This window comes from Gavialis gangeticus, unplaced genomic scaffold (assembly GCF_001723915.1).
Source record: "Gavialis gangeticus isolate Ggan-Ray unplaced genomic scaffold, GavGan_comp1, whole genome shotgun sequence".
Classification (NCBI taxonomy): domain Eukaryota; kingdom Metazoa; phylum Chordata; order Crocodylia; family Gavialidae; genus Gavialis; species Gavialis gangeticus.
In genome coordinates, this window is record NW_017728997.1 from 42,613,409 (window position 1) to 42,629,488 (window position 16,080).

A 16,080-nucleotide genomic window follows, 5' to 3' on the forward strand; every position below is an offset into this window, starting at 1 on the left:
GAACTGGGGAAAAACAATAGCTAATATAACCATTACCAATTTTAAAATTAGTTGCTTTTGCAATTTTGTTAACCTGCTGTGTAAGCTCATCAAAAGTCATTATATTGTTTATTAAAATGGCAAAGAATAAAACATTGGTTAGGGATAAGAGTGACTGTCAGTGTTTTAAAACAAACAAACAAAAAAAGAGTGAGAAAAAGCTCAGCATACAGAAAATATCAATGACCAACAAGTTTATATCAGAAGTTACAGAATCACAGAATCAAAGGGAAGTAGACCTCCAGGGGTCATCTAGTCCAACCCCCTGCTTGAAGCAGGATCATCCCTATCCAAACTATCCTGTACAATTCATAATCTAAACTCTAAATAAGACTACCATCAACCTCTGAGCATTCAAAACAGGCTCTTAGTAGAGGGAGTTGGGGAAGGGGGGAAAGAGTGGAGAGCATTTAAGGCCACATAAATCCATGGGTGACTCAAGACCCTGTGGGTCAAGATACAGGGAAGACGAGGAGAAGAGGACTTGATGGTAGGCAATTGCTACAGACTGCCACACCAGGAGGAGGAGCTGGATCTGGAATTTTCCAGAGAACTGATGGAGGTTACATGTTCAAGGGACACGGTTGTCATGGGTGACGTCAATTACCCTGACATCTTCTGGGAGGAGCACTTGGCCAGATCTGACCAATCACATAGGTTTTTGAACTGCATGGAAAAACTATGGTTAGTACAGGAGGTGAAAGGACCAACCAGGGGAAAGGCTTTGTTGGATTTGGTTCTAGACAAAAGGGATGACCTAGTGGGACATCTGAGGATTGAGTGTAATCTGGAAGACAGTGATCATGAGATGACAGAATTCACTGTCCATCATAGGGCAAGCCATTAGGATAGAGGTGCTTGACTTTGGGAAGGCTGACTTCAATGACCTTAGGAAAATAGTGGGAGAGACCCTATGGGAAGAGGCACTGGAGGGGAAGGGAGTTCAGGAGGGGTGGTCATTCCTCAAAGAAGCAATCCTCAGAGCACAGAAAAGGTCCATTCCTGTGTGCAGAACAGGTGGTAAAGAAGCCAGGAAGCTCTCTTGGCTTACCAGAGGAGTCCGGGACTGCTTAAAAAAGAAAAAGGAGGCTTATGAATAGTGGAGACAAGGGGTAATCACCAAGGAGGAATACACAAATATAGCCTACATTTGTAAGGAGAAGATAAGGAAGGCAAGGGCGGAGACGGATATCAGGTTGGTGACCAAAATCAAAGCCAATAAGAAGTCCTCCTTTAGTTATATAGGGAGCAGGAAGAAGACCAAGGGAAATGTGGGGCCCTTGCAGAATGGGACAGGGCAGCTGATAACAATCAGGAGAAAGCTTGCAAATGATAATAAATTATGGGGAAAAGCAGTCATACTAGACGATATGATGTGGATCCAAGTGGACCTGGACAAGCTGGAAAGGTGGGCAGAGCAGAACCAGATGCAGTTCAATAAAGATAAATGCAGAGTGCTTTATCCAGGGAGAAGTAACCAGCAACATCAATATACAAAAGAAGGAATGTGAGCCACCAGTGCAATGCTGTAGTCAACAGAGACAATAGCAGAGTGGGATGCATCAGCTGATCCATCACCAGCAGGGCTAAGAAAGTGGTACTCCCTCTCTGCTCAGTGCTTGTGAGACCCAGCTGGAGTACTGTATCCTGTGCTGGGTGCCGCACTTCAAAAAAGACATGGGGAATCTTGAAAGGGTTCAGAGAAGGGCTCAGAGAAGGGCCACAAGAATGATTAAGGGCCTGGAGAACAAACCTTTTGAGAAAAGATTAAGGGATCTAGGACTGTTCAGCCTGGGGAAGAGAAGACTGAGGGGAGACTTGGTGGCCATCTTATAAGTATGTAAGGGGTGAATATCGGGAGCTGGGAGAAAAACTGTTCACTAGGGCATCCTGGGGAGGAGAAGGAACAATGGCCATAAACTGTTAGAGGATGGTTTCAGGCTGGATGTAATTAGGTGCTGCAGTCCCCAACCTTGAAATTCTTCAAAAGGAGACTGGACAGACCCCTTGCTGGGATCATTTGATCTTAGCAGTATTCCTGCCCAGAGCAGGGGGTTGGATTTGATGATCTTTTGAGGTTCCTTCCATCCCTTAATTTATATGATTCTATGTTCATAGATTATCCAGAAGCATTCTTCCTTCATCTATCCTAGCAATTATTATTATATCACACAGAGACTTGGGGATTTGGTTTTGAAATGACAGAAATCAGTAATATTCCAGAACGGCTGGGCAAGGCTTAACATTAAATTCCAGTTTAGGAGCAGAGTAACCACTTGGGTATATATACATACACATTAACCTAAACCCCTGCCGACTCCTGAACCTAATCTTTTTCTTGGCAATCTATAACTTGGATTGAAGGCATGCACCTCATGGGTGCATCTACACATACACTTTACTGCAGAGTTGACTAATTATCTCTGCAGTAAGGCATCACAATCTACACATGTGCCAGTATTAGGGCACAGTAAACTAATTAACTCTGCCATAGAATAGTACTGTCATGGACAGGACTATTTTACAGTGGAGTACTTAACTGCACTGAAATGCATGTGTAGATGGTGACCAGGCAGGGGCCAGACTCCTGGCTCTCACCTATTCACACAGCTCTGCAGAGTCTGCATCCTTATGCCCCAGCCAGCCCCTCTGCAGCCTGATGCTGCCACCCAGACCCCAGGACTGACCCCTCTGCAGCCTGAGCATGCCCCACCCTGGCTCAAAGTGCTGCAGTCCCAGGCGCACATGTAAATGCTGCATCTGGGAGCAGTTCACTCTGGCTCAAAGTGCTCTGGAATTTCTTTGCCTTAATTGCACATGTAGATGCACGCCATGTCAATGAAAAACAAAGCAGAGGTCACAAAATCATCCCAGTGCCCCCCTTTGACCTGCCAGGTAGAACTGTTTTCCTTTATCTCTTTTGATCTCATTGCATGGCTCAAACTCTGGTACTATTGCAGTTGAGCCCTGATAGGCTTAATGTCAGTGTTATGCACTATTTCCTCACATATCACACACCCTTTCCCCCAAAAAATTAGCCATTCAAAATGAGGGGGTGTGTATTAAGCAGGGAAACTGATTTCTTTGATTGAATAGAGGCATGAGGATGCTGGAATGGCTGCCAAGGGCTATGAATTGTTTCTGCATAGGAGGAGAAGAAAATAACTTGGTGGTGACTGTGACAAGTGTAAACCTTTAGTGGATGAATGGACAACCTTAACTCATAGTAAGCCTGTGTTGTGGCAGTTCAGATTTCTTTATTCTGCTTCCCTAAAACAGGGCACATGTCTTATTATGGCATGTGCAGTATATCAGAAAATGCAGCTGGGAGGCTCAGTGCATTTTGTGGCACCTAGTTGCAACTTAGGATACTTCAGAACTAAGCAAAAGCAGATTTAAGGGACACTTGAAATGGAAAAATAAAAAACCCTTTATCTTACCTATGAAAAGGAGTGTAAAAATGAGAGTGAGCTGGTAGACAGCATGCCCCAAGATATTCTTCATCATGGTACGTGATATAAGAGGCTTGTTTCTACCATATGGTTTCCTTAGCAGCAGAGACTCTGTAGGAGGTTCAGTGGCCAAAGCAAGAGAGGCAAAGGTGTCCATAATTAGATTGACCCAAAGCATTTGTACAGCTTTCAGTGGAGAGTCCTTGGGAGACAAATTAAAAAGTCATGTATTTGATAGAATAATTATGGTGTTGTCAATTCCTTGTTTTCATATATACTGTATTATTGTGTGACTACAAGGGAGAAACTGAGGGAACTGTTTGCATTAAAGCAAAAATATCTAATCAGCTATATATTCAGTCATTTCAGGAAGTAATATTTGAAACCTCACAAATTTTATTTGGCATGCCCTTAACTCTATCTGAATAATTTGTTAAACAGTGTTCCCCGGCATGCCAGAAAATGTATTGTTTCTAAATTTTGAGTTAGGTTTGGATGACCAAAAATTATGAACAGTATGGGGGCTTTTTTCCGAACAGAAAATCTAAACTAAAGCACAATAATAATAATAAAAAAGAAGAAGCATGCTTAAGTGAATCATAGCTGAACGAGGTTTAATTTCCTCTAGTACATAGTTTATATCATCTGAAATTAACCAAAATCTTGGAACTATAAGAGTTAGATTTGAATAACTTAAACCTTTTTGGTTTTTTAGAATTACATGCATTGAGCATTCAAATATGAATATAACAAACCATCACTTTATTGAAAACATCAAAACAAATTAGGCAAGAAAATATTGATACCTCTATTGCATCACAGAATAAGTAATAGAATGGTAGTGCTCTTTAAAAAAATGTTCAGTGGAACATCAGCATTAATCTAAAATATCAAATGGTTTTGGTAGGCTTATGCATTTATCTTAATTAGATCAGAAACCACTGGATGGAGCTATTGCCTCACTGAAACCAAGAAAGAGATAAGCTGAGGTCACATCACACAAGACTTCAGAACATTAATAAAAAGGACCCAAGACAGATATCAGGAGAAAAAAGTAACTAAGTATATCTATTAAGATTAAGATCTTTATTAGTTATCTATATATCTATTAAATTCTGACTTCACTATTGGTCTTTTCTCAGTAACTGTAACTCACTGGGAGAGCTGTAATGACATATAACTGAGACTGTTTCTACAAGCCATATGAAGGAAACAAATGCAGGCTATTTTCATTGTGACTAATTCTACTTCTTTTGCCTTTGGTCTGAATCTGAAATAGACAGCACTAGTGGGTGTGTCCAGACATGTGGATGTTTGGTTCCCCAGAGACAAGTAGCAGTGGCACACCTTCAGCTGCTGCTACTTGTCCCCAGGGAACACCCATGCCATACGCACTTTGATGCATGGCAAGTTGCCCTGGGTGGAGTAGGGGAGGCTGGGGAAGGCACTGTGCTGGCCCCAGCAGCCTTACCTGAGGTCCTGGGGGCCTCTCATGGCTGCAACAGTGGCAATTCTGCCACACAAAGCCTGGCCAACAGCTGCAACACAGCTCCAGATGGCCCAGCTCCACTTTTCAGAAGCACATGCTGGCCGAGCGTGCACTGCACTGGTTTTTTCCCCCCACATTTTTTTTTGTTTTGCTCCTGAATATCCAGGGGTTCAAAAATTCCTGCCAAAAGAAAAAAAAATGGCGTAGCGCATGCTCAGGCAGTGTGCCCTTGTAGCACAGAGAACACTGAACTGTGCAATATAAAGAGCTGCAGACATGTTTGTGGCACTACATACTGCACAACCGCACTCATCTGGACATACCCAATGAGACTCGTTTTCAGATTCAGAGAGATGCTTTTATTTCTATTGAGGATGAAGCAGCATTCTCAGATATTTTATCATAGAACAAGGATATTTATACTATGAATATTTGAAGATCACAATATTGTTTTCAGCATAAATACATAGATATATATATATTCTACTGGGAGGCATAAATGAGGCAAAAACTATGGGAAAAACTTACAGGTCAAAACAAATACAAAACAATTTTGAATTTGAATTCTGCACTTCTTTTGAAAGAAGTAAGTAATGTAACATAACATTTTTATATCATTTTAAAAATTGAAGGAAATATTTGATTCAATATCATAACAATCTTTGGGGTGTTTTGGTTTCTGTGGTGACTAGAAATTCTGATCTTGATCCCACTAGAGACACCATGGTATTATCCTCCTGAAAATACAGATACTTCTATATTCAAAATCTATTGTTAAACACTATTTAAAAAAATACATTTGGCTTACTCAGTGGGCGCATCTACACATGCATTTGATCTGATATGAGCTTACTTGCAAGTAAACTACCTGCAAGGAAATGCTCCTAGGTAGGTGTTTACATATTCAGGGAAAAGGAAGCAGATTTGCTGCTCTTAGCACCAAACTTCCTGCAGCCAGCAGCTTTATTGAAAAGGCAGCCCTGTTCTCTTCATCCTGGCCAGTAACTTCCCTGGCTAGAAGCAGTGTGCACAGTGCAGGGGCAGCATGTGGAAGCCCTCTCTTCACCGCCTCTGCCTCCCAGCGCCATGGCTGATTCAGCCCTTGCCCCTGGCAGCAATGACCAGTGCCTGCGGGTCCTTCTGGCCACTTCCCTGGCCCTGCTGCCTTGCTGCACTGACCTCAGCTGGCCCATGGCTGTCTTGCCCCTCCCAGCTCCCCCACATGCATGTCCACCCCCACCGTGTCATCCCAGGGCTCCCACTGCTGCCTGGAAACCATCTAACTGGCTGGACCCCAACAGAAATGTCACCAACATGGTCCTGGACATCACTGCTGGGACCGCCCTTGCCCTCCTGGGTCTCCAGCCCCACCACCTCTGGGCCTACTGCACCAGCCAGGAGTAGTGACTACACATAGTCTAGCAGACCTGGGATGATGAGCAGTAGCTGCAGGAATTCTGCATGAACTGGGTCACCTTCTGGGACCACCTGGAGCAGCTCCATCCACACCTGGAGCAGCAGGACACCACCATGCAGCTGCCCCTCCCCACAGACACATGGCTGGCCTTCGCCCTGCTGAAGCTGGCCATTCCAGCCAGTCTCTGAAATGTGGGCTCTCTCTTTGGGGTGGGCAAGGCCACTGCCAGGGAGGCCATCCTGGAAATATACGGGGCCCTCCAGGACATGATGGGAAACAAGGTGTTTCATGTGCATGACCTCTTCATGGTAGTGGCAGGGTTGCATGCCCTGGGACTCCACCAGTGCATTGGGACCTGGACAGGACCCACATCTCCATCACTTGCCCATCCCATGGCGACCACCCCTACTACAGCCGAGGGGTTTTCATTCACAAAGTTCCGTAGAGCCCATGATGCCTGTGTCTTCTAGAACTCTGCCCTGCTAGACATGGTGGAGAGTGGGTGTTTCATGCCAAGGCTGCCAGACCTAAGGCTGGGTGCCATGGTGGTCCTGCACCTCCTTACTGGGGAACCTTCCCCTCACTCTTCTCCTGGCTCATGCAGCCCTACATTGGGCACCTGGACCCCCACCAGGCACACTTTAACTGTTGCCTGGGCAGGACCCATGTCCTGATGGAGTGCGCTGTTGGACATCTGAAGAGACGCTGGGGCACCCTCATAGCTCTTCTTGAGTTTGCCAAAGACAACCTCCCCCAGGTCTTCAATGCAGCCTGCATGTGGCATAGTATCTCTCAGCTCAGGCCTGGCAGGAGCTCTTCTGTGAGGCCTGAGCAGAGGAGGCAGAATGGGCAGAGGCCATACAGTGCGCAGAGGCTGCCTGGCAGTGGGAGCACCATTTGCAGTATCAGTGACAGCAGTGGGCCCCTGCCAAGGCCCAGGGTGAGCTGCATACCCAGCAACAGGAGCCAAGACACCAAGTTTGAGAGGTCCTGGTTGACCACCTCCTCCTGCACTCCCCACTGTAGCCCACCTGGACCACTGCCCATGGCCCCCACTCCCAGCACCATGCTCACTGCAGACACGTCTCACAAGAACAACTGTTTTTATTTCCCTCACTTCAAACAGACCCTCCTATCTCCCCAGTAGAGCCCCTCACCTCCCCCAACAAACAGAGACCCTCCACACCCACCCCACCCACCAACAATAAAATACCTTCTTCCCTCTCCAAACTATTTACAAAGTGTGTTGTGTTTTGTCCTGGGGTGGGGGGCCTTGGGGTGATGGCACCTAGGGGAAAGAGCCCATTGACAGGTGACCAGAAGCCTAGCCTCTAGGTGTTCACCCATGGGTGCAGGCACTGCGGCGAGCCCATTGGGTAGGGTGCTCACCCAGGGATGATGGGAGCTGGTGCCCCCCTTGTGTGAGTGGCTCCCCCTCTGGTGGCCAATGTTCAGGGCCAGCATAGCCAGTGTGGAGTCCTGGCCCCACTGCAGGCAGCTCTAGCTCTGCACCTGTGTAGAACTGGGTTAAGCAGCGGACCTGGGCCCAATGGGAGCAGCTGGGTGGTGGGGCACCCAGGGCAGGGGCCAGGCCAAGAGCTCCTGCCTCCTAGAGGTGGTGCAGGACCTCCTCCCAGGACCATGGGGGGCCTGCTACTGGACAGTGGGTGGCTGCCAGGGGCAGGCAGGGCTAGGGTCAGGAACCAGGCAGCGGGCTCATGAAAGTGACCTCCAGGGCCAGAACAGTGTCCACCACCCAGTGGTCATTGTCTGGGACCTCCACTACCCAGGCCAGGATGGTGTTCTGCTCCCACAGTGTCTCCACCTGCTTGTGCTCCAGGACTAGGATCTGCTCCCAGAACTCCCTGTCTGTATTCTCCCATGCATCCTCACAATGTTGCACACTTGCCAGGCCCTTGAGTCCTCCAGCCAGTCCTCTGACACTTCCACCAGATGTTCCAGGAGGACTGTGTGGTCCTGGGTCCACCTCTGGCAGAGCTGGTGCACCCAAAGTGCCCCAGCTATGGACAGTGGTGACCCTGAGGCTGTATCCCCACTGTGAAGTGTGGCCTCTTCCCCATGTGCAGCTGCAGGACCTGCAGAGCCATGAGAAAGAAGTTGTTTATGTGAGTTTGCAACATTTCTGAGATAAGATGCTCTGTATCAGGGGCTGTGTGCTGCCCAGCCTCAGATTGGGGGTCAGCATGCCAGGTGCCCAGGGACTGATAAACAGGGGGGGAAAGCCTGGGCCTAGGCCACCAGCCAAGCTCCCCCCTCCTCCTCTTTCATTCCCCTGAGGCTGGCAGGCCACTGGGTGCTGGCCATGGGCATCCTGCCTCCCCCGCCCCCTTGTGTGGGACAAGCCAGGCTCCTGGAAGCACCTACTGCTATGGGTCCAGAACCCACTTCCTCCCCACTCCTCCTGCAGGCCAACTACTCTCCTGTGCTGCTTGCCAGCTCACAGAGCCTAAGCTTGGGAGGAGTAGGGCTCCCAGATGACTAGGATAAGAAGCTGCCTGCACCCCTTCCCAGCCTTTAGGGGGCCTCTCCAAAGCTAGGGCTGCACCCTCCAAAGGTGGGGCTGCACCCTGAGCTTACCCCAGCTGTGTGTGTCATGGACACTGCACGAGGAACTGTTTGTGCAACCTGAAGGGTGCCTGACCCACTATGCCCTCCCGATAACGATCACCATGGTGCCCCAGGTACATCTAGCATAAGACCCTGAGCTTTGACAGCACAGGGAGCAATCCTGGGCTGCCCCACAACCTCTGACACCACACGGAAGGCTACCTGTGGCTGCAGTACACATCTCTGCTCTCTGTAGCCAAGGAGGACATTGCTGCCAGCATCAACACATGCTGGAGAGGCCTGCATCCAATTAGATTTGGGGGCATGGAATGCTCAATAAAGTTTTTGCACTGTCCCTCACCTCACCGTGTGCTGTGGGGAGGGAACTCAGGTCTAGGGGAGTGTGGTCAGGCCAGGCAGGTAGGGAGGCAGAGACAGGTGCTGGGAGCAGGGGAAGGGGCAGGGAGGGTTCCCCTCGGGAGGGTTCCCCCCCCCCCAGTGCAGGCCTTACCATGTGGCCAGAGCTGGTGTGGCTGGCAGTGACAGCATGCGGCTCCAGGCAGAGTCCTTGGTCAGTAGGATGCAGCATACAGGTCCTGGGCCAGCTCTCCCCCGCCCACCCAGGGAGGAGCTGGCACTGGTGGCAGATGGTGGTTCCATGGCCAGCCATGCCTCATGCCTGTGCTGGGGCTATGGAGCTGGTGAGGCAGGCACTTGCCCAGGCTCCCCAAGCTTCTAGTGGAGACTGAAGGCAGAAGGCTCAACAGAATGGGCTGTTCAATGCCCAAGGGGCCTTCCTCCTGTGATGTGTCACCATGGGTACCAGGCTGAGGCAAAGGCTCAGACAGATCACCCATGCTGCTGGACACAGCATGGCTGTGGCCTGATTCATGGGGTGCAAGAATCTCCACCAGTCACCACACAAAGGGCATGGACTTGTGGGCACTCCTGGACCAACAACTGTGGTTAGTCATGGTGACCTACTGTGCCCACAAGGACTTGACCTTTATGCAGCACTGCTATGCCAACTTGTTGTACCCACACTCCTGCATCCACCCTGACAGACCCTCATATACTTGGGCATTAGAGCAGTTGCCCTGCACAAACTGGTGCTGCAACTCTGCATTGCCCTACAGCACCACAAGATTGCCAGACTCTTCCTTGGACCATTTGGGGCCCTGGCTGGTAGGCACAGGTGTGGGCATTGAGGGTCCTGTGCTGTCTCTCGGCCTCCATTTGGTGTCCCTGTGCTGCCAGGCCTGGACAGCTGCCTGCAGTGCCCAACACAGGGGCACGGCATAGGACTTCCACCCACTTGGCAGAGGCAATGCCCCATGGCACCTGCAGGCTCTGCACAGGATGCTGATGGTGGGCTGTGGGCAGGTAGAGCTGGACCTGCTGGCCAGAAGCTGCCTGCAGCTGGGGCTGGGGGCTGACAGGCCTGGCAGGAGGCTACATCAACCTGCAGCACCCTGTAGGCCTAGATGGCATGGGCCTGCCAGGCAGTGGTGCTGGGATGAAGGCAGGATGGTGAGGCTAGACTGTGGCCTGCCCAGGAGGCACAAGACCTAGAGTTATCTCAGACTGCCTGCTGGTGTGCCTCAGGGATCAAAATACCTGAGGTAGGTGTTGCTATAGAGGCAGCCCAGCCCTGGGGCAGGAGAGACTCCCAGGCCAAAGCCCTGGGGCTAGCCTCAAGCCGGCCCCCTAGTGGCAGGGATGACCTGGGAGCAAATATGTAACTGTGCAGTAACTAATATTGAGTAAATTTGCCACCTGCATTTGCAAGTGGCAAATTTACTTGCAATTAGCCATTTTTACTGTGCAGTAAGCATGCACCCATGTAGACCCATGCACTTACTGTGCAATAAAGAAGGCTACTGCACAATTAAGCATCTTGTGTAGATGTGCCCAGGGATGATTAGTTTACAACTTCTCATGGTAGAGGTTGAGGAATAGAAAAATATTAGCCTTAATAACATCACTGACCTTCTGGTCATGAGCCAGCCACCTTAAGTTGGTGCTTCTAATAAGGTGCTTCTAATAATTACCTATTATTGCTAGAATTGCACAGTTCAGTCAAGTATAAAAGCTCATTCTGAGCCAAAGCCATAACATTAAATATACATTAGTTTGAGCAGTCAATAGAATGAAAATTCTACTGCAACCCTCTATGATATCTGAACAGTTGGTAGAAACCAAAGTAGATGCTTATCAGTGATTGAGCTTAGTTGTCCATTACATATTTTACTCACCAATGCAACATAAGAACTGACTAGACGGAATGCAAATGTAACGTTGTTTTTAATAGTCTGTGGCCGCTGACTAAATAACAGGAATTCTTTGATCTTGTAGGTGTAGTTCAGAAAAAAAAAACAACTTTCATGTAGATCCTGACAATTTTTGAGAGGGATAAAAAAGATGTTTACGTTGTAAACCACCCAAAATCAGTGTCTGTTTCTCAAGTTCTTTTCCAGCTGAGCTTGGAAGGGGTTAGCCTTAACCTGGGTATAAAAGAACATCCCTTATATCAAGTGATGTTGCACTTTACTTTAGAAAACAGTTAAAGTACAAGTCACCAAAGGCTGGCAATAAATTACAAACCTATTGTGAAATACACAACTTCACCCATTGTGACATACACATCTTAGAGCTTTGATTTAGATGACAAGTTGTAAGGAACTATAAAGGCATTTTTGCCCTTACCTGTTAACTCCCACTGGTCATGCAGCACATGCATTCCCTCACAAATGTGAGCATATTTAATAGGACTAGAACTATTTTTGCAAACTTTTTAAAACTTAGAAACATGATTGAGGCCTCAGCAATTAGGCTGATATTCATATTATATACTAGTTCAACAGACACTGCCCTTCACTTAAATTCTACTTACATAGTTCTTCCTACACCCAGGTTTGCATGATTAATAGCACTATATTGTCAATTGAAAGAACAGCGGACTCCTAATTTGTTAGGGCTTGTCATTCTAAAGAACAGTACATAATATTAGCAATAACAGCTAAAAGGATGTTAGGAAATTCAAAGGACACTGGAGGTGGGCTGCTACCATAGTCAATGCACAACCTTTCACAGCACTTCAGGCAGGGCTTCACAATAACATCTTCTGTACACTGAATGAGTGAAGACCCTTAAAGTTTACTGGTATCCAAAAAATGAAGTGAGAATATGTCAGTCTGTCCCTCTACTGACAAAACCAACAGATTTAGCTTGAATATAGATCACTAGTAAACAGATGCTCTGCTCACAGAAAGGAACACTTGTAGTAAATTAATCAAGCATCACTCAGACCCAGGAAACATGAAAGCACAACCTGGAGAGCACCTTGTGACTGAGCCATAGACTAAATGAATTAAATTAATGAAAAGTGAGGTTAAAATAGAGATAGCTCAGCTGTTTAAATCTCTGTTCTCCATGCACACTAATATTGAATGAGACAGTCCTGTAGACATAAGAGTTGTTGTGATGTAATTAATGAGTAATGGATATATGCTGGAGGGGCTAACCTAAATTTAGCAATCTCAATTCACTTTGCAACCTTAAAGTTTTTGTTTGTTTGTTTTCAACACGGCTATATGTATGGCCTAAATCTCAAAGTATTTTACACATTATGGAGCTGATTCTCTGCTGTACCTCCTGACAGGCACAACTCAAATGTAAAGATCCTGAGGCATGAAAAGCAGGAAAGTGTGCTAACTGCCAAGCCACAGGCAAGTCTGGAATACAGACACTCTCCATCTTTGCTGTTCTGTCACTGTGCAGCCAGGAATGCAAGATTCCAGGGACCAGAGAGCACCAGAGAGCATAAGCAAACACAGCACAACCCTGTGATAAGGGCACTCCCCCAGAAAGCGGAATGCCCAAATTATCCTTCTCCCAGATTTATTGTGGTGCCGTTATTACTGTTTAATGAAAAGTGTGGACAGACAAAACAATTATGCCAATTTAAATTCAAGGGAAGGGGTACTTACAACAGTTCAACTGAATAACTATTGCTGTTTCGCCTATCTGCTTTATCCTGCAGTAAATGGAAGCTGAAACCACAATAATTTACCACCTGTTTCATTCATGGTTCAATTGTTGCAATTTATCTTCACATACTGCAGACAGGCAAAACAGTTAGAATGGGCCAGCCCAAAGACACTTATAAGTGACAAGTTTCCCATCCCCTTTCAAATAGTATAATTATTTTGTCTGTCCACCATAAAATGCATAAAACTCAAGGAATGCCTGAACCAGAATCACAAACTCCCCTCCTCCCATAAGGAATGGGCGTAAATTCTCTCCATCAGCATTCATCTACAAACATGTGATTCAGAAGCATTAGTGAAAATAAAATATATAATTAACGATACAGAAAAAAATGAAATAGGTCATGCCTAGAGCGACTGTACATCCTGGTTTGGCTGGGACAGTCCTGGATTTCAAAGACGTCCTACCCAGTTGGTCAAAATTAAAACAAGAGTCCCGTAATCACAGGGGCATGAGACATAGCCTGGAGGGAGGGGGAGGGGAGTGGAGTGCCATGGTGCACTAGGGTGCTCCTGTGCCATGGCCTCTGACACTGACTATAGCAGTGCCATTGACTAGGGGAGTGGGAAAAGGGGAACAGTGTCCTGGAAGTTCTGGATGCCCCAGATTTCCTTATGATCACCCTAGTCATAACTCCCTACAGTGGATTTGGCTTGGACAATACCATGATTTTTGCTCTTACAAAACATGCCGTGGATTCTTCTAATGAATGCTGATGGTTAGGACCTCTAGTCTGTATTATTTGAAAAAAATTCAAGACCAGCATTTCCTTATGTCTTTTTAAGTCACCAGGTCAGTACTCACTGGAAAAAATGCTACATGTATGGTATCAATATATGCAACACCTGAATGTTTCTGTGAAGCCTCATTTAATTACTAACAGTAGCTACTATGTTGCAACTGTACCCAGGAAACTGGAGTCCGTGGACTTCACTGGAACTCCACAACTATAGAAGTCTGCCAAAGCAGATGCAATTGCAGGATCAGGCCTATATATAAATTTATGGGATCTAATAAACTGAAGGCCAGAACACTGTACATTAGAATGCTAGATGATTAGAAAAAAAACAGATTGCATCCAGTCTGTGCCTTCTTTGAGCAGGAATACTTAAAAGATATAAGTCAAATTAGGAAAGGAAATCTTTCCTAAAGAAAGCATCAAGAAACTTTTCAAGTGTTGAATTGCAGGGAAGTTTTTGAGAGAGGATGACATCTAGGGAGCATGAAAGAGATACTAGTATCTAATTAGCACTTTTCTTACCCTGGATCAGATGAAATGGCATGGAAAGTGTAATTTATTACCATTGACCAGAAAGTTAACCTATGAATAAAATTATATTCTGTGCCCAAGAAAGCCAAAAGTCCAGGTAAAAACAGAGTAAGTTGTAGTGCAATGCTGAACTGCTGTGCATGAAATCCACATTCAAAGTCACTGAAACATATTCTGTATTTGGAGAACAACAGCTTTAAGCTTTCCTTGTTTATTAAGGATTTACATGCTTCAGTCAAATTAATATTTAAGACCAGCATAAACTTTTTCCAGCCTTTGTACATATAAATGTATATTTGCTACAGTTTCTAATTTTAAATCCTTTGGAATTATTTCTTTTGCTTTCCTATTTTGTCATAACAAAGGTCTTGTATTTCATCACAGACCTAAAAAGTTGCATAAGATTCTACTTACACAAAGATGCATTAAGCATTGGGAGGTGTGCATTTTTACCTGAATGGTTGTACATGAAAAGAAAATGCCTAGAGGAAATGAGTACAAGGATATGCAAGGGTGCAGAGTAGGCCTGTGCGAGTATGTAATTATTCAATGCAGCTTCAGATCTGGCCACTTCAGATGCCAGGGATCTGATCCAGAGCTCTGGCTCAGTTTCCCACTTCCAGCCGAAGTGGCTCTGAAGCTTCGGAGCTGCCTCAGAGATCCGACCATAGGGTATAAAGGAAAATCAAAGAAATATCTATAACTTTGTTGTTTCTTGTCTGATTTGGATGACATTTGCAGGAGTTGTAGCATATTCAGAGTGCATGAAGTCTGCCACATTTCAAGGAGATAGGTTCAGGGACTTGGGGGGAGCTGTACCCCAAATTCTTGAAAGCAAAGCTCATGTCACGTGTAAGTGTTATATCACAGGAGGGTGAAAACTGCAGTAGTGGTAGCCCCTGATTAGTTCACAAAACCTGCCAAGTTTCATGAAGATCAGTGCAGGGGTTTGGAAGAAACTGCACCCCAAATTCTTGAAAACAAAACTCATGTCACATGTATGTATTAAGCCACAGTGGGGTCAAAAATGCTGAGATGGTAGCCCCTTGTGAGGCCACAAAGCCTGCCAAGTTTCAAGGTGACAGGTGCAGGGGTTTGGGAAGAAATGCACCTCAAGCTGCTGACAGGCAAAATTCATGACATAGAAGACCCTGTGTGTGTTAAGGTGCAGTGGGCTGAAAAATGCAGGAATGGTAAACCCTGCTGAGGCCACATAGCTTGCCAAGTTTCATGGAGATAAGTGCAGGGATTTGGGGGAAACTGCACCTCAAGCTGCGGACAAAAAGCACCCTGTTCAAATTTGCTGATGATACTAAGATGTGGGGGGATGTGGGCATGCTAGAAGGGAGGAATAGGCTGCAATTGGACCTAGACAGGTTACAAGGGTGGGCGGATGAGAATAGGATGGGATTCAACACCGACAAGTGCAAAGTGATGCACCTGGGGAGGAACAACCGGCACCATACCTACAGGCTGGGGAACTCCCTTCTTGTCAGTACAGAGGCAGAAAAGGATCTTGGAGTCATCATTGACTCCAAGATGAACATGGGCCGGCAAGGTGGGGATGCAGTCAGGAAGGCCAACCGTACCCTGTCATGCATCCACAGATGCATCTCAAGCAGGTCCAAGGAGACGATACTCCCCCTCTATGCGGCACTGGTCAGCCTAGGAAAAGGTTACAGTTTTGCTTTACCAATGTATTTATTTGTTTGGGGCAAGAACTGTTTGTATGAAGAGGATGGGCTGAGGGGCTCTCAGGGGAGTGAAACCAGACATAAGAGGCTGCAGACACGCA

General features: G+C 46.5%; 1 protein-coding gene across 6 annotated transcripts in view; it reads right to left on the bottom strand.

The window, feature by feature from the left end:
* The window catches only part of ATP2B2 (ATPase plasma membrane Ca2+ transporting 2), a 744,290-nt gene that overhangs the window by 52,562 nt on the left and 675,648 nt on the right, over positions 1-16,080 (bottom strand). For all 6 annotated transcript variants that reach the window (XM_019505109.1, XM_019505107.1, XM_019505106.1 and 3 more), the window contains one exon: positions 3,480-3,693. In XM_019505109.1, coding sequence (XP_019360654.1) covers positions 3,480-3,693 — 214 coding nt within the window. The remainder of the gene's footprint in view (positions 1-3,479; positions 3,694-16,080) is intronic.